The 24805-nt window shown below is 36.8% G+C and overlaps 1 protein-coding gene across 4 annotated transcripts in view; it reads left to right on the top strand.

The window, feature by feature from the left end:
- The window catches only part of OPA1 (OPA1 mitochondrial dynamin like GTPase), an 84712-nt gene extending 62965 nt beyond the window's left edge, over positions 1-21747 (top strand). For all 4 annotated transcript variants that reach the window (XM_042903636.1, XM_042903634.1, XM_042903635.1 and 1 more), the window contains 2 exons: positions 19149-19216; positions 21618-21747. In XM_042903636.1, coding sequence (XP_042759570.1) covers positions 19149-19213 — 65 coding nt within the window. In that variant the 3' untranslated portion in view covers positions 19214-19216; positions 21618-21747. The remainder of the gene's footprint in view (positions 1-19148; positions 19217-21617) is intronic.
- Positions 21748-24805: the final 3058 nt, after the last annotated feature.

The raw sequence follows: 24805 nt of genomic DNA, 5'->3' as shown, positions 1-24805 counted from the left end.
AGTACAGGGGCAGAGTATTGTGGAGGCTCGGGAAAGTTTGATGCATCGTATTTTTTGCCAGTCTTATTAAATAAATGTGCTCAGTTCTAAATCATTTCACCACTTTCCTTTGGAAATTCATCAACTGATTGTCCTGAGTTAGAAAGACCAAAGAAATGAAAGAAGAGCCCACCCCTTCTTGTCTGTAGAAAAGAAGTCGTACGTAGGAACCAGGGCTCTTTGGAGATGTAGTGGAATCCACAGCTGGAGCAAGAAAACGTTAGGATGAACCTGGAGCTTCCTAAGATGAGAAAGTAAGAAAGTACGTGAAGGGAGATGGGAACATGGCAACAAGGCAGAGAAGCCAGCTTGAAAAGGCTCCCGCTGGCCACAACTAGGACAATTCGGGCATCAAAATAAATAATCACAGGTACAGACTGTGACCCATTTAATAAAACAGGATTCCATAAATTGATGATTGTGTAAGCAAATGAATAAAATTAATTATATCAGTAAAACCAGTGATTAGGAATGTGGTGTTCATATAAGCACACAAAGTATCTCCACACAGAATAATTAAAAGAGGAAAAAGTAACTGTACAGTGGTGAAGGCTGGCAACAACCACCTTAATCAAGCCGTCAGAGTTATTATTATCAGTTACCACCAAATCAGAACTGTGTGCAGCCTTCCAGAATGCAGTGGGAAAAACCCAGTGTCACTCCTTGGATATTTGTGCCAAAGATGTATAACTTAAATCCAATCATAAAGGTCTATCAGACAAACCCAGATTGAGGCACAGTCTATATAATAATTGGCCTGTAATCTTCAAATGTATCAAGATCATGAGAAACAAGGAAATCGTGAGGAACTATTCCAGGTCGAAAGAGCATGGAAACAATGCAATGTGTGATCCTGAACCTGACCTTGTTGCTCTAGAGGACATTAATGGGACGGTTGGCAAAACTTGAATGAGATCTGAAGGTTACATGGTAGTAATACATCAGCGTTAATTTTTAAATCTTGATTAAATTGGGATTATTTAGGAAAATATCTTTATTTGTAGCTAATACACAATAATACAGTATTTAGGGTATATGGGATGTAATGACAGTAAATTATTCAGAAAAAATATGTTCTATGTAGGATCCTTACAGCTTTTCTCTGAGTCTGAGATGATTTTTACATAAAAAGGGTAAAAAGTTGTTTTTATAACTGGATTTGTTTATATAAATATATCATGGTCATATGAAAATAATTTAGAGAAAATTAGAATTTTTAAAATGTGATCTCTGAATATGTCAAAAGGCTGAGTTACTTCCTGGACAGTTTGATAAAAGACATGACTCATCTTTCCACCTAAATTCCTTATTTACAGCATCAGATTACACTTAGAACTGTTTAGCGTTGAAATATGCCCACTACAACCTTCATGAAATTCTTTTGATTTTATATAGCAGATTTTATTTCAAAGGATTTTTTATAGATATTTAAATATAGTGTCAACTTAGATAAAATCTATTTGGGTTAATAATATGTTCAATCTACTTATTGAAACAGACTGCAGTTTTAAAATGCCTTCTTTGAAGAGGGGAGGATTAGAATAGTATAGCTCAGTTCCAAGTTTTTCTTTCTATAATGAGCTGTTTTATGATTTGTGAAATCTTTTATGATTGTCACCATATAAAACAAGTGATAGTGCTAGCGTCTCACAGACATTTTGGAAGTTGTTCATCCCACCCTGGAAATGGAGTATCTGGGCACCGGTAACAATTGCTGTAATGTTGCTAAAGTGCATTTCACCAAAACAGCATGGAAATTCTTTCATCGTTTGTTATATGAATGTTGTACCAACTGTTAACTAGGGTAGTGTGAGTTTTGGACCTTCCTATCAATTGCTTGGGATTTAGAGCTTAGTTTTCTTTTTAAAATCTTGTTCACTAAAGCCTGAATTACTTTTCATTCTCTGTGCACATAATCAAAGAACCCTTGATACCCAGGAATTAAAGGGGCATTACAAATCATTTCGATCGCTCTAAGATCTACGGTCTTTCCCTTCTGACTTTACAATACATTTCTTTTCATTTTTATATCAGAACCTGTTTATATCAGAAACTGTTTATGAATGTGAGCTAATATTTGAATACTTTCGCTGTGCCGGGATTAGGCTGTGTGCCTTATATGCATTCTCATAGGTATAGTCATTTGTCTTATTTTATAGATAAGGATATGGAAGCCTAGAGACACATGTGTAGTAAGTGGGAAAGCAAAGATTTGAGTCCAGGTCTTTTAGCTACTGTGCTGAACTAATTTGAGGAAAAAAAACTCAAGCCATAGAAAAATATAATTACATAAAATATAGTCCTTTACATTTGGAAGGTTATAGTTAGCAGTATCCTTTGCAGAGTGGGTCAGAAAGACATAGGTAGTAGTGATTTAATATTTAAACTTTGAAAGGACATGAAAACTTTGATAGAATTGGAACATCTGGGTAAGGGGACACTAAAGTGTTTACTAAAGTAAACCAAGCCACTGACCACATTGAAAGGGTTAATTTTCTTTATATGTCTTGTGAACATGTCTCGAAGTGTATTCTGTCAAATTCCACCGTTATGAATTAAGTAGTTTGTAAGTTGCCCAAAATTCAGGCACAGGTTTTCAGTGTGATGTGTTCATGCTTAGAGTCTTAAGATCCTCTTGTAACAGAGAATCTATATTTGAGCAGAATGGCTGTTCTCTAAGTTGAGGGGTTTTTGAGCTGGTCTGGGAGCATTGAAATGTGTAATAATAAATTTCGGTGTATTGCTTCCTACTTTTTGTACTTTATATGAGTTGAAGATGTGCTTCAGTACAATCTTGAGTAACTTCATTACACCTCATTTACTAATGAAAGTGAAAACAGTGATAAACTCCTTTACTTGGGCTGCCATTGCACAGGCTCATTTTAATGATATAGTTTGATGCCCTTAATGTTAAAAATATTAGAGAGCCTAGTAAATTAGAATTTTCCAATATCCGCAGCTTTTTTTCTCCTGCAGTTGATTTGCCCTGCTGACTCCCTACACGAGGTGGCAACAGCTGGCCTTTCACTGGAGCCGGGGGATTAGGGAGCAGGAGTCAGCAGTGGGCTCGCCTCTCGCCTCTTTCGACTGTTCTTTATTGTTTGATGCCTGGGCATCTCCCAGACAGCCAGCAATTGTTTCTTAAAACTTAAAGTTTGTTTCTCTTGCGAGTGTACAATGCTGGTGGGGCTTGTCTTTGTGTCTCTTCACTCTCCCAGTCTCCTCTTATAATCCATCCTGTGCTTTCTCTTGATAATTAGAAAGGAGCAGAGTTGCAAGCTTTGTCTCTTAGTGTGCATAAGATTCAGTTTTGACTCTAAAACCTTAGATGGACATTTTCTTTTTCCCCAAGCTACCAGATACTCACTAACACATCATTTTTATAAGGAAAACTTTGTTCCTTATTAATACACTAGTGTATTTTTGAAATGTGATAAAAAGGGCGTGAGAGCAGAATGAACGAGTGCTGCCATTTTAAAAGCTAAAACCGGAAGAGAAATGCACCATAGCTGCTTAAATCCAAAAAGGATTTAAATAAATAAATCCATACCTTTATTGGTATGGCATGGGGAATGGAGTCAGTGGTACTGTAATAGCGTTGTGCGGTGACGGATGGTGAGCGTGGTGTAACATATAGGTATGTCAAGGCACTATGTTGTACACCTGAAACTAATGTAACATGTGTCCCAACTACAATTAAAATGTTTTTTAAGATTTTTTTTACTAGCTCTAAAACAGAATTCTGATTTATAGAGTAGTTAAGAAATATCTTTATGCCATGATAAAACTTGAATAAGAAATAGTCAGAACATATCTAGATGGAACCCTCAGAATGATTTTGTTGTTCTTTATTTAGAAAGGAAGAATGTCAAGATACTCTCCAATTTAATTTCCTTTGGTTACTCCACATTCCTGGACTTCTCCCACACCTGCCATATCCTTGAAGGCCATTATGGATGACAATAGTGGCCACGAAGTAGTGTGAGGCTGAAAATTATCCTAGAACATGATTGTTATACTCAGAATCCAGAACTTAAAATTATGAAAAAGGGAACTCCCATCTAAAACTATTTTTCCAGAGTTAGGTCTCTGGCATGCAAATTTTAACACGTCTCCATAGGGGATTTTTCTCTGCTCTACCACCATCCACCCTCCTGCCCCCAGATCTGTACTCTAGAGGGTTCTTTCTGTTCACAGCAGTAAAACTGGTCGTTTTATTAATTGGGATAAAATTGACATATATCTTCTTTTAGTGGAGTCTTAGAAACTGTATGACTGTTGAAAATTTGTTAGGTTATTTGAACTATATCTGTAGTAGCATAGTCATTTTGTGTCTGTCGATACAACCAAAGAAAATGAATCTTAAAGGGCATTGAAGAGAAACGAGTGGCATTGAATTGTAGAATTCTGAGTCCATAGGCCCAAAGAGGGTTTGGTTTTTATTTTTAAAGGCACAGTCACAGAAAATAGGATGAAGCGCCCGGGAGGGAAAACATGAAGTATAAGGACCCCGTAGTTTCACTTACATCTAACCACTGCAACTGCATTTCTTTGGCCAATAATTGCAAGACCTCAGTACTCTTTGTCTCGTCTCTCCTTGCATCTAGCACATTTCTAAGCAGTCTTTTCCCTTTGTCTCTTTCTTATGTCTCTCACGGTGCCTTCTTTCAGACCATTATCATTTGCTCGACCAGTATTTTTCCTCCTCCCTACTTATTTACCTTCCTCCAGAGATTAAAAACCTTACCGAGGTACTGCCAGTGTTGTTTAATTGAGCAGAAGGCAGACTTCCCATGGTAGGCAAGTGTAAATCAACCAAAATAACCAGTTAAGAAAGAAAAAATTTTGAGTCTCTTTTGACCAATCAGTTCTGCTCAAGTGATTTGGTTCTTTCATAAATTCACCATACCTTGTATGGTATATATTGTACATGTTCAGTGACTGTTTAATCATGACCTTTCCATACGGTTTCTTCAGTAGCCCCCTCTTCCTGACTTAAAAAAGAGGGAGAAGGAAGCTAAGTCTTCTCATGATAAGGAACCTTTCTTCCACTCTGTCACCCAGAAAGCTACCCTCTCATTTCTCTTGTAGAGCAGCTTGCATCCTCTGCTGCATTCGCCCCTGTACCCACCCCTGCGTTCACCCCTGTACCCACCCACTCCCTTGCTGACGTCTTGTGATAAGGCTTTCACCCCTAGTGAAAGCACTTCTTTCTAAGTCACCAGTGATTTCCTAATTGCCAGTCCATGCAGTTCACTAAGACACTTTCATAATTGTTTTGTTTGTTAGGCATTTTTAAGTTCTAACTTAAATGAATATTTTTGTTCTCTTTAATATTCGCGTACTTTTTGGAATGGTTTTTAGTGGAAATGAGTATATTTAAAAAATGGAAAGGTTGAAACAGCTCTCATTTTCATACAGAATAAGGTAACTTTCTGTTTTATGTTATCAGCGTTTGAGGTCTTTAAGGTATCTGTGCAGGGTAAAAGCAATTAAATTTTGAATTTTGCGAGCTTGTGAAGTAATATTTTTCATAGTAAGGTGAAATTGACAAACTAAGGAAGGTGGTGAAAGATTATTTTTACCTTGAGTCTGCGTAGGTCAAGTAGACCCTGCTTTGTGTTGTAGCCAGAGAAGGAGAGAGACGACACGGCACAAAGAATAAAGTAATCCTCAGGGAGAGTCCTCTGTGTTAAAGAAGTAGTTATTTACACACAGAATTCCACATGATGAGCCTGAGTGGTGCGCTTTCCAGGTTATTGATGAGAAAATCCAGACTCAAAATGGGGCATTTAGAATCAAGCACATTTTTCATGGCCTAACTCTATCTTTTAAAGAGAGCATTGAAGAATATTGATCAGTTGGTACAAGATTAAAATGACATTTACTTCTCTGTAATCTTATATAGGCTACTGGTATTCAGTGCTTTATTAGCAAGTATATTCTTTTTGCCTTAAACTCACATTTTAACTGATTAGAAATAAGAACAAAGATAAGAAAGGTCTCTTCAGTAATGATTGAATTGAGTTGATCATTTTGAAGTAGGTTTTATTTACATTTTGTGATATATGTTTATGTGTATATTCTTATGTATAAAAAAGCCAATGTACACATTTTCATCTAGAAGTTAGGCTTTTTTTCCTAGCTAGTATTTCTTACCACTTCCTTACTGAGAGTCTAGAATGAAGTAACATCTTTAAAGTCGGGATTAAATTTTGGTGTGTTTTGTTTTTGAATTATGTTTTATGTATTCTCTCCATTTCTAAGATGGAAATAAATGAAATCTAGTCACTGAAAACTAAATCTAATCACAAAACAATCTACTGACCTGTGAACAGTATGTTTAAAAAAAATAAAATTAAGCAAGATTTGAATAAATATTTTTTTAAAAAAACTGGGCGAATTGGTGTGCACTAAACTGAATGAAGTGTGCTACTTTATGAAGTAGGGGTCTCAGGGTAGTTGGGAGAGGGGAGCTAAAGGCAAAAGGAATTTTAAGTTTTTACTATTTTATACATTCCTAAACTGTTGCTTAGAATAAGCATAGGAATAAGCATAATGCAAAATTGCCTTAGAAATTTCATATTCTTAATTTTATCATATTCATAGAAACGACAAAGCTAAGTGACCGAATACTTTCCCAAATAATCTCTTGGTGATTGCGATGCCAAGAAACACTTCATGGGACTAGATAGTAATTGCTCCTCATGGGGTCATCCCTTAGCATTTGAGATTCACTGTTAATTCTTCGGATTTCCAGTACATGCCCACTGTGGATCTGTCATGTGTAAATGAATTGAAATCCTCTTTGAACTGGTGAAGTTTTCAAGTTTGTGCAACTCAAGTTTGTGCAAAGTACTTTTCCTAGTATTTTGCATTGTAGAAAGGAGTTTGCTGGGTTTCATTCACTTCAGTTAGATCTGTTTCCTGGCTGAAGGAATTCAAGTCTTTTTTAAAAACCTTGCCTGTTTAGTCTCCTTGAGGCAACACTTCATTCTCTGAGTCATAGGTACAGACTGCCTGTCTTTACCAAGTACTACCAGGATTTCAGGTGTCTGTTTCAGCCCTTCTTAACTGTGACAGAGCTGGTACGTATATATATGCATTGTGGAAAATTAGAAAATACAGATGGCAAAAATTTTAAAACCATTGCCACTATCGAGAGATGACCACTGTAACATTGTATTCTAACAGATTGTTAAAGTTTATGTATTTAATTTGAGAGAGCACACACAGTGGAGGGGCAGAGAGAGAGGGACCCAAAGAGAATCCCAAGCAGGCTCTGTGTTTGAGCCTGATATGGGCCCACACTCACCAACCATGAGATCATGACCTGAGCTGAAGTCAGAAGCTTAACCAGCTGAGCCACCCAGGCGCCCCTCTAACAAAATCTTTAACGTAGTCTTAGGGACATAGTTTCTGCACATTTCTGGAACACATTTTTCATGAGATCTCAGGTTGGCTTCTACTTAACACCGCCAATCTTCCCCTTATTGCCATCACTCCTGCTTCTGGTCTCTCATTTATCAGAGCAAACTCAATTTCTCCTCTTTTTCTTCATATTAACTTATTTCAGAAAGGTTCACTGAGAAGTATAAGCAGCATTAGTAAAAATAAAACCTGTGGTACTAGTTACTTTAAGTAGGCCGTGGATTCCAAAGGCTGTATTATAGCAGAACATATTCAGAAAATCACTCTTCTTTGAAAGTTAATCCCCACCTGTATCCAGGACTCTGGCACTTCCCATGTGTGCTTATGTCTGCATTATGTCTGTCCTTCCTTCAAAAGACGCTCCAGTCATCCCCACCTTAAAACTATTGGATTGATTCTTCCATACAGTCTACCTACCTTTTTTTTTTTTTAATGTTTATTTTTGAGAGCAAGCACGAGCAGGGGAGGGGCAGAGAGAGAAAGAGAGAGAGAATCTCAGGCAGGCTCCACACTGTCAGCCCAAGAGCCCATTGCAGGGCTCGAACTCATGAACTGTGAGATCATGACTTGAGCTGAAATCAAGAGTCTGATTCTTAACTGACTGAGCCGCCTAGACGCCCTGCAGTCTACCTACGTTTGATCTTGATTCACTTATCCAGAAAAACCTTCAAATGTTTGCCTGCTACCTCCACTCTCAACCGTTCACTTTCTTAACTTTGTAATCTTTTCTCATTTCTACCGAATTTGGTTTTTCCAAGATTGCTGACAGTTAAGAGAAAGCAATCAGCCAGGCGAGCCTCTTATGTAATTGCAGCATTTGGTACTTTGGTATCCAAATCCTGCTTGGAGCCATACAACTGTCTCTTAACATTTGTATAGAGCTTTGCACTTTACAGAACGTGTTATGTCTGTCCATGTTTACCTTGTAAAGGCATATGAGGCTTATAAGGTATTATCCCACATTGTTCAGATGGGGAAATTAATGTTCATTAAGGGAAGTGATTTAGCCAGTCACATAAATATTTATAGCAAAGCTGGGGCTAACAACATGTGTTAGAGATAGTATCTTTTTAGATTTGTTTTGGGCTTCTGTTCGTCTTTAGTCTTTGGGTTTGTGTTTGTGGGTGACTACAGATAACTGAGGTAATATAATTTGGCTTCCTTTTTTTATATTATTTTCACTGTGCTAGTTTTTAAACCTGTTCTCCTAAACTAATCATTAAGAATCTAGAACATTGAATTTTTCTCCTAAAGACATATGTAATGGTTTCATTCTTCAGATAAATATATACAGGTTTATAAATCTGTGTACTCTTACTGCTTTTTCAATGTTGTGATTTTCCCTTTCTGTAGAAAATAAGAAATTGTGACAAAATTTAAAGGTGATTTTCTAAATCAATGAATATGTAAAACTAATTCTGGAGTTCTTTTCATTTCTCTGAGCCTTATTCTGACTTCTGGACCCAGCATCAGCAGTGATACTTTTCTGCAGGGTTGTAGTAGAAGTAACTGAAAACTTAGGGAATCACCCTGACAAAACATGAATGCCCGCTAGCTCTCCTTGTGACGGGTTTAATAATCATCTGTTGTCCTGATGCAGCATTATAGTTAACAGATACAATTGTATTTCATTTTTGTTTTTCATCTCGCTTAATTCATAACTTTATTAAAACCTGCAATTTTTAGTTCCATATTTTTTCATATACTTTTGGTTTGGTTCATAAATCAGAATTACAGTCTCTGTTCTCATATTCTTTCTTTTACTTTAAAAATTACATTAATGAGCTGACTGTTTAAGAATCATTCTCATGATTCATTCATCTGTTACGCCTCCTTTTAAAGCTTCAGCACTGAAGGTCTTTTGACAAACCAATATTTATAACAGTTTGACAGCAGGATGAGGAACAGCGTTTGTCTTTGTAACAGCTTGAAGAAAGACCCTTTCCAGGACCCAGTCATGCAGTTACAATCTTGACCTCTTTCTTACGCTGGGAACATACATACAGCAGCACCTCCCATGTGTTTTCTTGTCCCATTGACTGTCCATTCACTTCCCATCTGTTTTGCAGTCTTAAAGGAACAGAAGGGGCCCTCTTCTTATAAATCTGTCTTTGCAGGTGATAAATGATGTCCTGTCTCTTTAAGGGCTGCCTGGGTGGTTTTCCTTTTTTTAAAATGTTTCTACTTTCCACCTAACAAAATTCAGAGTAAGATACACTTTTAAGTATAAGAAGAAAATAGAAAAGAAAAAAAATGATGGATTATTTTAAACCCTTCTAAATTGATTGGGACCAAAAATTTTACTGGTCATTAGGCTAGGCTTTTTTAATCATCTCAACTAATTACCTGAATCATATTTAAATTTTTTTTTATGTTTAGATTTTTCTATGGAGACAGAAGGAATGCATTCATTTTGAAATAGTGTATTTATTTAAACTTTTTTTGGGGGGGGGGAATAAAGCAATGTATCATTAATGAGTTAACATATAAAATAACTTTTAAAGATTTTTTTTACCATAATTTGAGTTAATAGATATAATTAATAAGGCAGATTTTATATACTGGATACAGAATAAAAATTCATGGGAGATGATTATTAATCTTATGGTAGAATCTAACTTTTACATTAAAAAGACAATCATGAATCCCATAAAAATTTATTATTTTTCTTCCATTGCGGAAAAGAAATGCTTTAAGTATACATATTTATATCATTGGATTTTCTAAGCATTAAGCAGAAATAAAATTTTTTTTCTCCTATGCAGAAATCACCTATAGAAGGTTAATGGGAAAAATATTGTCCCCCCCCCTCAAATATTTTAAATTCCTGATCTTAAAAGCATTACTAGCATAAGAAGACCACTTTTCAAGTATTATGGTATATTTATGAATCAGCTCTCTAGTGGTACATCTTCTGCGAACTAGTGTGTTAGCTTATTTATTAATTCCCCGCCTATTCCAAAAAGGATTTGAGGCAGCTTGCAAAGATCTATCCTGTGCAAAATGTAAAAATGCTTAATTGGAAAGTTGAATGAAGGAAAGAGAAGGTTAAGGCAATTTGAAATAATGTGAAACGTGGGATAAGATTGGTATCCCCCTCAAAATACTTGGTTCAGGGGTTCTTCCATTTTGCAGGTAACCTGCAAATGTAGCCCTGAGCTTCCTAGACAGCTGAAGCAAAACGGAAAGCAGAGTTGATTATGGGATTTATGGTGGCTGTCAGACAAAGCAGTTGCTTCGTTGAAGCATAGGTGTTCCTGGTACACACACCTGAGAAAAAGTTCATCTCTGCTCACGGAAGGAACACTGAATTATATGATACAGTAAACCAGATGACTACATATGATCATTAATTTCATGGAGCTTTTTACTATAATGTTCCTCATTGTAGGCTAATCACGTAAGCAGTTCTAGGTGAAACCAAAATGACACAGTCCAGATACATAGCTATTTGGCTTATCTAAAGATGGACGTACATAGTATCTAGCATAGTATCTAATATCTAGTGTCCCCCATACAGTCTTCCATAAATATTATTTCCTCTTGCAGCTCTGAGCCTTTTAATATCAGGTAGCAGAGAGTTCAAGGTTTCAGAAAGCTCACTGACACTGACACACACCTGGAATGGAGCTGCTCAATTAAGGGCAGATCCATAAGCATTAATAGTTAGCTGAGATGTGAGATGAAATTACGATTGCCATCTACTTATAAAAGTGAAAGGCTTAGTCAGGGTCGAGGCCTAAATGTAAGCTGCTCTATGTTCGTTCATACTGAAGCCTTTGGAGAATTTTAATATATCAAGAAAGTATTTTAAGAGGTTTTGATTATATCCTCCAAAAGAGCCTGGTAGAAATGCTTGCAGTTAGGAGTTAAAAAGAGAGAGGTAGAGAGAAAGCTGAATTTATCCACAAGTCACTTTGAGCTATTTATATATTCATCAGACTTAAGCTGTAATTTATCTCACAGACTTTCTTAAGGCAGCTCTTTCTAAATCATATTATTTGGTGGGGGGGGGGGGTGAGGGGGGGTCTGATTATAGCAAATTTTTTAAAATAAATTTTTTAAAAATGTCATCTTTAATGTTTGAATTATGTATCAGGTGAGTAGATTACTCAACAGTGAGTGAGTGAACAATGAGTTCATGGACATCTATTGCTTAGTGAGTTCTGTGCTAGACTCAGTGATTTTAAATGATGGACTTTTTTTGTATGTAGATAATTCATGCAAGCAGTCCCACATTGATTCCTGGGGGAAAAAAAACCAGTATAATCCTGATCTTTCTAAAATGAATTATGTAGTCGTGTGAGAATAATATTGTCATTTGCGATTGAATTTTTACTAGGAGCTTACCATCAAATAAAAAAATACTAAGGAGTAAAGAAGACAATTAAGTTTAAAAAGATGTAGTTAAAACATATGATCGGTTAGTATAGTACATTTCAGTCCTAATGTAAAGCATTTTGGGCTTTGAATTCTGGACAGGTTCCCTCATTTTATAGATAAAGAGACCAGGGCTGTGACATGACTGTGGTCATGAAGTTAAAGGCACAGATGGGTCTAGAAGCCTGGTTCTCCTGACCACGTTATCATATAGCTTTTAACTCGTTATGTTCTCATCTTTATAAAATCCATATAAAATTACTACCCCATTGATTATTAGGGTGTAGGGATTTCTAACATTTGTTGTCATCAAACACTCCTTTTGTTATTGTGTACTCCTGTGAAGTCTGTTTTAGAAGATCTGCCTATAGTAATATACTTACATTCGTTTTCATTAGGAACATAGAGTTACAATCCTATCTCCTAATCAACCTAAATAATAATTGTTGCAGAGTAGATGTAATTCTGGCAAAAGAGTTCCATTTGAACTTTTGAAACAAAATAACCCAGAGGACTCTGCTACCACCTTCAGCAGACCCCTAGAAGTCAGTGACCCCACCCAGCTTTGAAATTACCATAGCAGTCTCAGACAGCTTTCCGGAACATAGGAGTCTCCTTTTTCTGTAACGAGCAGAAGTAATTCTGTTCATCCTTGTTAATGAGTCGGTTTAAAAATAATCATAGCTCAAGAAAAAAAAAGAAAAAAGGCTCTTTGTAGGGGGAAAAAAACTACAGGACCAAGATTCAGAAGAGAAGTGTTAGGGGCTCCTGGGTGGCTCAGTGGGTTAAGCATCAGACTTTGGCTCAGGTTATGATCTCGCGGTTCGTGAGTTTGAACCCCGCGTCGGGCTCTGTGCTAACAGCTCAGAGCCTGGAGCCTGCTTTGGATTCTGTGTCTCCCCCTTTCTCTGCCCTTCCCATGCTCATGCTCTGTCTCTCTCTGTCTCTCAACAATAAATAAATGCTAAAAAAAAAAAAAAAGTGTTAGATTTGGCTACACACCTTGGATTGTCGCTTTGCTTCTTCCTCTCGACTATAAAAGGTGCACATTTTTTCTTGTGCTAAATCTAAGATTTTGACTATCTTAAATCTTAAGATTTAACGTATCTTTGAGAATCTTAAAGCTTGTCTCTGGTTCACCCTTTCTGTTTGTTTTCTTCCCTTGTTTCCTTGTACTCTAGATAATCCCTTTAAATACGGAACTCCTAAAGAGCACTTACAGTAGGATTGTCTAATAAAAGGCAAGCCTTTTGATGAGCAACATATATTACATGTTAAGAACTTTTTAAAATTTTCAGTCCTTTAGTGAATACTTTTTTACAGCAAAACCTCACCTCCAAGGTGTCCTCAAGTTTTACTCTAAATGTGTATACAGCTTGTTATAAAACAGTTCTGTTAAGGTACATTGTGATCTGTGGATGTGTGGTTTGCTTAAGGTACACTGCATTAGTTTGCAGTTTGTTTTTCATGCTTTCTTTAAAAACATCAAAAGTTGTAAAAGATTTATTTCAGTGCATGTGGTAGTGTTTTGTGTGTGATTCTTTGTTCCTATTCTAAACTGTTATTAACCACTGAAGTGAACCTTCTCCCAGGTTTGGCCTCTTGGTATTCACAGTGTATTCAAAACCTAATTACAGATTAGTCTATATTTGAGACTTTTAGAGCAAGTATCAGAAGATTCAAAAAGAAATTGAGAGTAGCACTATCATTTCATGTGGAGATAAAGAGACCCAAAACATGAATGGATGCCAAGTCATCTGAAGAAAAAAAGAGAAGGACCTTCATTCACTGAGAGGGGCGGTTTATGAGGTGGGGATTATGGGAATATTCATGACTCAATCAAGAAGCACAATGAATTGATGTCTGAAATAGTTCATCTTTTAAGTAAACATTGGATAAATGGCAAGTAGACTCAGTATTCACTACAAGTAGAATTGCCTATTTCAGAGCAGAAATAGCAGTTCAAACAGAAATAGGAGTTTGTTCATCCCTTCCTGAGTTGGTTTAATTTATCAGGTTAATCTGAAATTTTATAAGAGTTCTCCAACTATAAATATTTAAGGCAAATGTTTAATAGAAAAAGGAGTTTGCTTTATAATTACCCTTTGCTAACCTGTATGCACATTTCTGTGGGCAAGTAGTTTCTAATGGCAAAATAGTTAAGTACAGTAAGATTTTGGGACTTGAAAACACTTTAACACTGGGACATTAGTGTTTGGAAGGATCAGAAAGTAGAAAGTTTTAGTTGCTGACATTCAACTTTGATTTTTATGAATAAGTCTTGTTTTCTGTGTGCAGCCGGACGGCATAGTTAGTATATAGGAAGTGCTGAAGACTTTTATCAGAATTTGAAATGAAGGAATTCAAATATGGGAAATAATGCTGTTTATTATCTGTAATATAGCTCCTTTGCAAAGAATGAAAGCAATATACTTTCTAAAGCTCTCTCTGTGTGTGTATGTGTGCAGTCAGCATATTTTGGTCTTCTGAATAAGGTGAAATAATTAAATTGAAATTTCTCTTTCCACTTACTGTATTGTGAGACCTGAGTATTCTCTGTCCCGTGTTGCTTGTGTGGTTCGAGTGACCCACCAGCTTTCCTAGATCTTCATTGTCAATGTGTATGTACCCTGCCTTCTGTTCCCAGGCTGGCTCCACACCTTGTGCTCCTGGCTTCTGCCCTCTTGGTCACTGGTATAACACCCAGGAAGTCTGTTGAGTGATTTTTTTTTTTTTCTTGATAACCTGCAGCCTTTGTTTTCTGTACCATATTTTTGGGAATTTCATTTATCGTTTATCAGGTATTTGTTGAGCATGTGTAGTGAGTCAGACATTGTTGTAGACATTGGAGATGCTGAACTTTTTTTGTCCAGTTTCATACGTTTGTATTGTTTTCCAAGGGTTTTTTCAAATATATTTAGGTAATAATATTTATTATACTTTTCTTAGTTATTCCTAGGCACAGAACTACTTAGGAAGGTGCTTGGTAACTATTCCATTCCCTCATTTTTACCACAGTATGTCTTATCTCAGGTAAAAGGTAAAGCTCACAACAAATACCCTTCAAATAATAGCATTTGTTTTGTTACCATTTAGAGTCTGTATCTGGTAGTGGATCTAGTATGTTTCCAAATCAGAGAAACGTGCACAAAGCTAACTCTGCAGGCTTCAGGTCCTTGTCTTCTGCAGGGACACCTTCAGGGCTGTATGAAGACCAAATGAAATGTGGGATTTAAAATCACCTCAAACATAGTAGATACTTCATAGACTCAGCATGAGGTAGGTAGGAAGTGATCAAGGAATTCTTCTCAAAGGCAAGATAGCATCTGTGTCCCCATATCACTGCATTAAGTACATTGTATAAAATGAAGGAACAAAGAAATGGATTTTTAAATTTAGTGTAAAAAGAGTACATTTATCACAGTTATTTTTTCTTTTTTTTTGTTTTTTGTTTTTTGTTTTTTTGTTTTGTTTCTTTGAGAGACAGAGAGAGAGAGAGCGAGCGAGCATGGGAGCAGGGGAGGGGCAGAGGGAGAAGGACAGAGAGAGTCTTAAGCAAGCTTCACACCCAGCACAGAGCCTGACGCAGGGCTCTGTCTCACAAGCTTGAGATCAGGTCATGAACGACAGTTAGAGTCAGACGCTCAACCGAGTGAGCCACCCAGGTGCCCCTTCTTTTTTCTTTTCACATTCACCTCCACCCTCTCCTCTCTTCTCCTCTCTTCTCCTCTCTTCTCCTCTCTTCTCCTCTCTTCTCCTCTCTTCTCCTCTCTTCTCCTCTCTTCTCCTCTCTCCCCGTTACCTCCTAGTAACTTACTTAAATGCCCTTTGTGTCATTTTTGACATTTCAGAGTATGTTGGCACGGTGCCCTGATATTCTAGTTGAAAATATTTTGTAAAAACAGCTTTTTAAAAGGAAAATTTGGCAATTTTATTCTGTGGTCTTCTTATTAATCAGACAGTCTTTTAACTTTTATTTAGAAAAAAACATATCGCTTATCTCTAATTTTATAAGAATTTGAACTTGATTCAGACTCCACAGTTAGACACCTGCATCAGAGTGGCTCTTGGTCTGTCAATACAAGTAGATCTTGCTCTGAACTCTCTCTTCTGAGTGATGCTACTGAGCCACCCAGTCCCAGATTGTGCAGCTGAGGATGGAGGTCATGGACAGGGCAGAAGGATGGACAGAGCTGGCCCTGCTTGGACTCAGGTCGTGGAGCAAACAGTCAGAATTCTTCTCATGCAGTACACCTTTCCCAAGTAGTATAGCTCAGTGAGATGGTTAGAGGAACTGCCATGGCTTTAAGTACCTGTTTTAGATTTCCATATGTTGTGCTATTTAAGCCAGATGATTTTTTTTTAATTTTTTTTAATGCTTGTTTATTTTTGAGAGAGAGAGAGAGAGAGACACAGCGTGAGCATGAGTGGGGGAGGGGCAGAGAGAAAGGGAGACACAGAATCTGAAGCAGGCTCCAGGCCCTGAGCTGTAAGCATAGAACCCGACTCAGGCGCAAACCCACAACTGTGAGATCATGACCTGAGCCGAAGTCGGATGCTTAACCGACTGAGCCACCCAGGTCAGATGATTTTTTAAATACCTTGTTCATTTCCAAAATTCTGTCAGACAATTTAGAAAACTCTTTTTCTCCTACTGTCCCCTTTTTAAAAAAATTCTTCAGGGGGCGCCTGGGTGGCGCAGTCGGTTAAGCGTCCGACTTCAGCCAGGTCACGATCTCGCGGTCCATGAGTTCGAGCCCCACGTCAGGCTCTGGGCTGATGGCTCGGAGCCTGGAGCCTGTTTCCGATTCTGTGTCTCCCTCTCTCTCTGCCCCTCCCCCGTTCATGCTCTGTCTCTCTCTGTCCCAAAAATAAATTAAAAACGTTGAAAAAAAAAAATTTTTTTTAAAATTCTTCAGTTGATGAACTGCACTATGTAGAGCTCTCTAAATACTCATGAAGAAAACAGGTGAAGCTCTTTCTAAGCAACAAGATGAATTAGTTTTAAAAATAAGAATGTGGCCTTATTTTGAGAAAGGAAGTATGTTTACCGGTTTGTTGACTTAAAAAATAGTACAGATTGCCAAAAAATACAGATTAAACTTCCAAGAGATAGGTTGGGATTATAGGTTGGGTTTCTCTAGTTTACTTTTACATAAAAGGAATTATTGTTGTCTCTGCGATAACTGTTATCATGTTTGCTCAGTAAATAGTTGAATTAAAACAGTATGGCTTTTTTTTTTTTTCTATATAGATTTGGTGTTAGTCTCAGACTAATACCAAGAAGTAGTAGTGTTAAATTGCTGGGAAATGAAGATGAAGACATTATGTTCTTTATATGCAGCCGGATAGACCTTGTCGAGTTCCTGCAATGCTCATGAGAATTCATAAAAAGGACAATTCTTCCTTTTATTGGCTGCTCATCAAAACTGCTGTCCCAATGATAGAAAGGAATACTTTATGTCTTCAATTGCAGATTATTTTTAAATATAAAAGATAAAATGTTGAATATTAATGTACTTTATATGATTTTTCTATAGATGTAAAGCAGAATGCTTTACAGTTTTGCCTCTAGATCAATAGCTTTGAACCAGTCACTTCACTTTAATTGGTAATTCCCACTAATATATAAAATTGTGTTAAAAGGACAAATATATATATATGTTTATTTATTTTTGAGAGAGAGAGAGAGAGAGAGAGAGAGAGAGAGCACAAGCAGGGGAGGGACAGAGAGGGAGACACAGAATCTGAAACAGGCTCCAGGCACTGAGCTGTCAGCACAGAGCCTGACGCGGGGCTCAAACTCAAAAATTGTGAGATCATGACCTGAGCTGAAGTCAGACGCTCAACCGACTGAGCCACCCAGGTACCCCACCACAAACTATATTTTAGGAGGCCAGTGCCTTCTCCATTAGGCTACCGGGGCATCACAAACTATATTTTAAAATGGGAGTTGCATGATTAAGTAAGCAATGAAGTAGAATAAATCATGACTTCCATTTTTTGCATATTGGGAGATTGACATGTCCTGTGTGTGAATAGTTTGTATTTGTGAAAGAAATCTTTATATTTCAGAGAGAAGTTATAGATTTTATTTGGAAGTCTGCAAACATGAAAACATAAAATCAAATAAAATAATGTAAATCTGTCTTCAGTGACTTTGAGGTTTTTGTTGTTGTTGTTTAATACATTTTTTAATGTCTGTTTATTTTTGAGAGAGAGAGCACAAGCGGGGAAGGGGCGGAGAGAGAAGGAGACACAGAATCCGAAGCAGGCTCCAGGCTCCGAGCTGTCAGCACAGAGCCCGACGTGGGGCTTGAACTTAATGAGCGGTGGTGATATCATGACCTGAGCCACAGTCAGAAGCTTAACCATCTGAGTCACCCAGGTGCCCCTGACTGTGGTGTTTTTAAACTTTATACATTTATAGCTAGGAAAGTACATTTGTATGTATTTTTAAAGTGTTATTGCCCTTTTAATACTTGTTGCAGATATTTTCTACAATTTCTTTTGTCTTTTAAATTTAGGACATTTTGACATATAAAGTGTACATTTTAATGTGATCATACTAGTAATCTTTTCCTTTGTAGCTTTCTCCATTTATCCTAGAAAGTCTTTTTCCAGTCTAAGGCCTGTTAGATACACTCCTGTATTCTTTTTTAATTCTTAAAAATGGTTTCATTGGGACACCTGGGTGGCTCAGTTAAGCATCCAACTCTTGATTTCGATTCAGGTCATGATCTCATGGTCATGAAATCGAGCCCCACGTCAGGTTCCACACAGTGTGAAGCCTGCTTGGGATTTTCTGTCTCCTTCTGTCTCTGCCCTGCCTCCAACTCGTGCTTGCTCGCTCTCTCTCTCTCTCAAAAGAAATAAACATTTTTTAAACAATTGTTTCTTATTTTATATTCTCCTCTGTTGCAGATATTGCTAACCGAGTCCTTGGTTGGACTCCAGAGAATCTGAGAACTCCTTAAAATTCTATATGCAATGATGTATGTGTCTATACGTACATTTTTCTCTGTAACATTCCGTAATTCTTATTACATTCTTAGCGGGGTCAGTCACAAAGCCCATATTCCTCCCCTTTCCAAAAAATTGTTAAGAGCTACTACGACAATCCATTTGAACATTTTTTGGATATAAGGTGATACGTGATGCTAAGGTAATTTTTGTCCCTTTTCCAAAATGGTTTAAGTATCCCAGACAGTTTATTGAATAATTGTCTTCAAAGATTTGTGATGCCTTTGAAAATAAATTCACTTTTAATTAATCTAATAATCTTTTTATCTCCACAGAGAAAGTTAGAGAAATTCAAGAAAAACTTGATGCTTTTATTGAAGCTCTTCATCAGGAGAAATAAATGGTAATAAGTTAGTAAGAGCCTTTTTACTGCATTCATACTGACTAAATGCAAAACATATACTTTTTAACTTATTATAGTTTGTCATTGTACATGACTATATCCTGCTTGTCATAATTTTAATAATAATAATAATAATTTTAATGTAATTAAATAATTTTAAAGGCAGGAATCTCTGAAATTAATTCTAAATTTCATATGTACAGTGTTCCTCTTGAATACTTGATTGCCTTCGGGGTGAACTAAAAATATCCTCTAGAACTAATTTTGAACAGAGCAAAAGTAAACAAAGCTAAGATATTTCATAATATGCATGTGGCTCATAAGTTTTCTGCATGTAAATAATCAAACTGTAGCCTTCATTATTTTATTTCTCATTGTTCATATTGAGTGGACAATGATGTGTATGTTAACTTGCAAAACATTTTATTTGGCTTGACTAATAATAATTGTTCTTGATTTTATTCTCATGTTTGAAACCATTTCTCCTGTTTAAAGTAACTCAGATAGCCTTAGAATGGAGTACTCTTCTGAATGTGTGGACTCTTATCTAATTCTGTAGTCTGGCATTGTAAGCATGTTCCAAATAAAGTATTGTATATTTAAATACAGATTTTCCGTAGTAGCATAGTAAACTGCTAATTACTGCTGAAGAATTATAATTAGTAAGTCTTTTGCTTTTATTGAAGAAGCTGAGAAAGGGAAGGTGCTCTAATTAAGACATTATCATTTCTTTAAGATATTTAATTAGTCACTTTATCTGTGAGCCTTTCCCTGTAGGCAGCCTGCAACACAGTCAGAACTGGAAGGAGTATTAAAGTAAAACATTCCCTCCCTAGCTGCATTCATTTCAGAAAAGGCCCTGTGACCAAACTACGTGTTTTCCTGTAAGGGAGGCACAGTACATTTGAGAAAGCAAGCCAGAAAAGGAAGTGCAGCTCAGACCACTATCCCTCAGAACAGCATACCAGCAATAAGTGAGAGAGGAAGAAGTTAGAAAGCTTTCCAGTAATGTTTTATTACTTGGTTTTGTCTCTCTCCCCTAAGTTAAGACAGATGTATACATGGATGTACACAAAAATGTATCCAGAGAGTAAATATCAACCATCTTTGACACAGTCCAAAAAGAATTCATTGTTTTCAAGTATCTGTGTTCATAAATGTTTTATACAACTTCAGTGTATGAAAATTTCCTTTTAAAACCATAAAGTTGTTATGATACCTTCCTCCTTGTCATACTTCCTATCAGTAATTCATGTTAGAAATAAACATTTTGAGAGCCTTCTTGATTTGGAGATTCTCCTCTTCAGCACCAAAGTTCACTTGATATTTCTGTTTGTAAATGTGGTTTTGGGCGGAAGAAGATTCATGAAAATCACAGAAACCCCATTAAAAATATAAGCTTCATTTCTCTCTTTAATGAAATGAAGAAGCCTAAAGGCAGCCAGTGTTTTACATAAAATAGTGTCACTACCCTGAACTGGTTAGTGTGACATCTAGTTGCTATTGTTCTGTTGCTATTGGGAACATGCCTTTTCCTGCCAGAGAGTCTGTCTCAAGTGGAGGCCAGGGTAGTCGTAAGAGCTAAGTTGTGATAATCTGTGTCTATGAGGAAACCATCCCAGTTTTCTTTGTTCTTTACTTGTCTTTAGTCTCCACAGCCCTTCCTAGCCCTTGGGTTTTATAACCCTTTGAACTATTTGAATATTGGAAAGATCAACTATTTTGTACCCTGAAAATCCATTTAAAAGAATAAATGTGGCAAAATTGTAGCCTTGCTTCATTTTGACCATTTTATAAAGTTACCAGTCACTTTAAAGAATAGTTTTTGTGTGTGTGTGTGTTTTAAGTTCATTTATTTATTTTGATAGAGAGCGAGAGCAAGGGAAGGGCAGAGAGAGAGGGAAAGAGAGAATCCCAAGCAGGCTCTGCAGTGTCAGCACAGAGCCCAATGCAGGGCTCAAACTCACTAACTCTGAGATCGTGACCTGAGCCAAAACCAAGAGTTGGACTGAGCCACCCAGGGGCCCCTGAGGAATAGTTTCTTAATGATAGTTTTAACATGTGTTGAGTTCTTCAACCTGATAGTTTTAAGTAATTCATTCTGATAATTGCTGAAGATATTTATACCCAGCACAGCCAAACACAGATTCCTTCTACCAATCAATTTTAATATGTTTTTAAATTTTCTCTGTAAAAAACTAATGACAGTATTTTTTAATTCACACATGTTTAATAAAATTGTCACATTGTTATAGTAGGTGATATTTTAAATTTCATAAAACTAGCGAACAGGCAGTTAAGCTTCAGTATTTTTTTATGATCATGCAGTAATAAAGTTTATTTAGAAATTTTGCATTTGTCTCCCCATACCTTAATTTATCAAATGTGTTTATTTTTACAGAATCCTACTCATAATATAATCACCTCCGCATACATGTGAAGAAAGAAAACTCCAAAGTCTTTTGTCCTGCCTTTTTTCCTTCTGCTATTCTACCTTTCTAAACATGAAATAAAGTCATGGGGTAAAAATACTTAATGCGTATCAGAGGCACTTTGACCATCAGTTGCCTTTTGAATGCACGAAGAGTGGAAATGGCATTAAAATCCTATCTTATTGTATTGAAGTGACACATTGAGATAATACAAGTGGTGTGGCCGTTAGGTTCAGCCCTTGACGATAAGAAACTTGCTCTCCTGCTTGTGTCATTTGTGGTGGCACTATTTGTGGTGGCACTCGTTCACCTAATTCATTAGCCGGTGCTGCTCAGTGTCCGTTTCTTCTCTGGGGAAAAAATGCCAGGTGTTGTGAAAAGCTATCAATTGTATATAAAATGATGGTAACCCGCTAACTTGTCTGTATCTGTAAATGTTCTTCATCCAGAAACTATCTGATTATGAAAATTCAGTCCACATTTATCATGTGAAAGAGAACTCGTAAACAGAAGAACCCCTCAAATAGGTTAATTTGGATTGCAACAATTCCGTGTGCATTCAGTGGAAGAGAGCTCAGCCTTCCCTGACAGCTTAGAGAGCTGCCTGGGAAGCTAACTCAGCAGCAGCTTACCTGTTTGCTTCAATGGATGTTTTTGTACTTTCTGTCTCCATTTGAAGTTCATTCATTTTGGATGTGGTATAGGTGAGCAAGGTTTTCGGTTAACTTTGCGGGGGGGTGGGGGTTACCTGTTGACAGAGCTGTTGGATTGAGACACAGGATAGGGAAGATAAAGAATAATCAGTTGACTAGTTTTATTAGACTGTCAAGCAGTTCAGGGAGGCAGCAGGAAAAGGCTCTTTCATAAGAGTGCATTATTTCAACAGCATGTTAACCATCTCCCTCTTAGCTGAACTTTTAAAGAGAAACATAAAATTGGATTCATTGCAGTTCAGTTACAATACCTTCACAGCATTTTTGTGTGTGTCATAAATACTTTTTTATTGGCTAAAGGACTTTAAAGCAAAGAAGTATACCATTTTTGACTTCAAATGTCTTTCTCATTTATCTCTGCTCTTTGCTTCCATTTTGTTAAGCCTTTAGTATTCTAATAAAAATGCCCATTGTGGACAGTTTTTTACAGTTTTTTGGAGGTTTTTTTTTTTTTTTTTGAATTCTGTTTTGGTAACAGTTCCCTTGCTACCCTACCTTTTTTTTTTTTTTTTTTTTTTTTAGCATCCATAGCATTGTGATTTCTCTTGAGATCTGATGACACTTAATATATAAGGTTGGAAGGGTAGCGCAAAATATTTCAGAAATCAAGAGTTCAGTATATATTTGTTTTATACTGTTTGATAAGATATGTAAATCCAGGTTTAATCGGCTGGTAGCAGTGTATATTGTTATTTGGTGGATGAGGAGTCTAGAACATTTCATGTGTCTTTCAGCTCTAGGGTTAGTAGGGGAACAGCAAGGGAGTACCCTCCCACGCCCCCCGCCCCGGGTGTTCTGTGCTGAATGTAGAGGTGACCTCACTGGTAAACTCTCTCTAAACAGTGCTGCTTGCTGGTAACCCCTCATTGAAGCAGACACCATGTAATTATTTTTTTTGTAGTTGTAAATCATAACCACTTTACAACTACAAATCTATTTCCAAAGAAATAGGACCGTGTTTATTTGTATGTGCTATGGATGGGGAAAAAATGCCCTCAGCTATAATGTGTAGATTTTTTCTAAGCTAAAGGCTGATGTTCAGTGAGACCTTTTATCACATCCCTTTGTATAAATTTAAGAAACGGGGATGGAGAATCTTCATTTCTCTGAGATCAGTGTTTGTAATTTAAACATATAAATAGATGATTAAAAACCCCAAATAAGAGTCCAGACCTCCCACATCCCCCACAGGACATGTAGATGTTACATGACTTCTTTCTCTCGTGGACTACATACTTTTTTTTTTTTTTTTTTTCCTTTTTAGCCTATCTCATTCTAAGCATGCCTTTTTTTTTTCTTGAAAGCTAGGTTGATGCAGATGTTATTAAAAGAAAAAATAAAATTCGGATTCTCAACAGTAAACCCTGTGTGTTGTGTCTGTAGTTCAAAAATTACAAATGATTCAAATTTAAACAGATCGCTTCAGAAATTCAGCGTACAGGAGTTAAATTCTAACTAGACCAGGAATCCTTTGTTTTTCAGGTCAGAATTTGCAAAGAGTAGCGTGAACAAAGCTCTGTATGGGAGACTGAGCAACTGTAAATAAATTAGATCTAAAATTTACTCGGTCAGGGTATCAGTTTTAAGAATCTGTACTCATAGGCAGTGCACAGTGGGAAACAAGTGGTCCTCGCTGCTTCAAGTTGAATCAGCTGAGCTATGGCCACAGGTGAAGCAGTCAGCCTTTCTTAGGAGCTTAATTACATTCTCTCCTCTTTGCATTATCGCCCCTTTTCAGGCTTTACTCCAGTGGACTCCTTCCCACAAATAATGTAGCCCCAAGTACAAATGAATAGCATAAAAATGAGGAGGGAACATTGCAGAGAGCGGTGCTTCCTAACCTTATAATTTGGGAGTTTTACATGTGATGAAGAGAGAGCGTAGGCTTAAAAGACAAATTCCTTAGCTAGTTTATAATCTTATATTTATTTTAGATGTATCTATTTGCAAAAAGAAGGACGACATTTTAGTTTTCCAGTAAGAGGGATCAGAATGATGCTTTTTATCTCTGTGCTTTTTATCTCTTGTTGGCTGTAGTTTCAGGTTCTTTAGCAATATAGAGATGTGCTTGCAGATATACTCACTTTTGGATGATCGTGGCTATGTGTTCAAATATTTAAAACATAACTTTGTTTTTACTTGTTCACTGTGAATGAACTCTGTATTTTTTAAAACCTTCACACTACATGTAGATGTTACTGTGGTTTCTGTTTTGCCTGTGCTTTTAATCTAAGGTCATTTGTGTAGATTAGTAATTAAAGTAATTTAAATCATGTTCTAATTCTATATTGGAGAGCACCTTCTACGTTTTCTCTGTATTAACGAAGGGCTGAGAGAGAGCGAGACCTTTGCAGTATAACCAAATTCATGGTCTGATAAGCCTCTTAATGTGGCTCTTCTCTGAATACTTACATTTCACATGCTTCACATTTCACAGCTGTAAT

The sequence above is a fragment of the Panthera leo genome, chromosome C2 (assembly GCF_018350215.1).
Source record: "Panthera leo isolate Ple1 chromosome C2, P.leo_Ple1_pat1.1, whole genome shotgun sequence".
NCBI classification, from domain to species: Eukaryota; Metazoa; Chordata; class Mammalia; order Carnivora; family Felidae; genus Panthera; species Panthera leo.
This window is presented reverse-complemented; position numbering and strand designations above follow the sequence as displayed.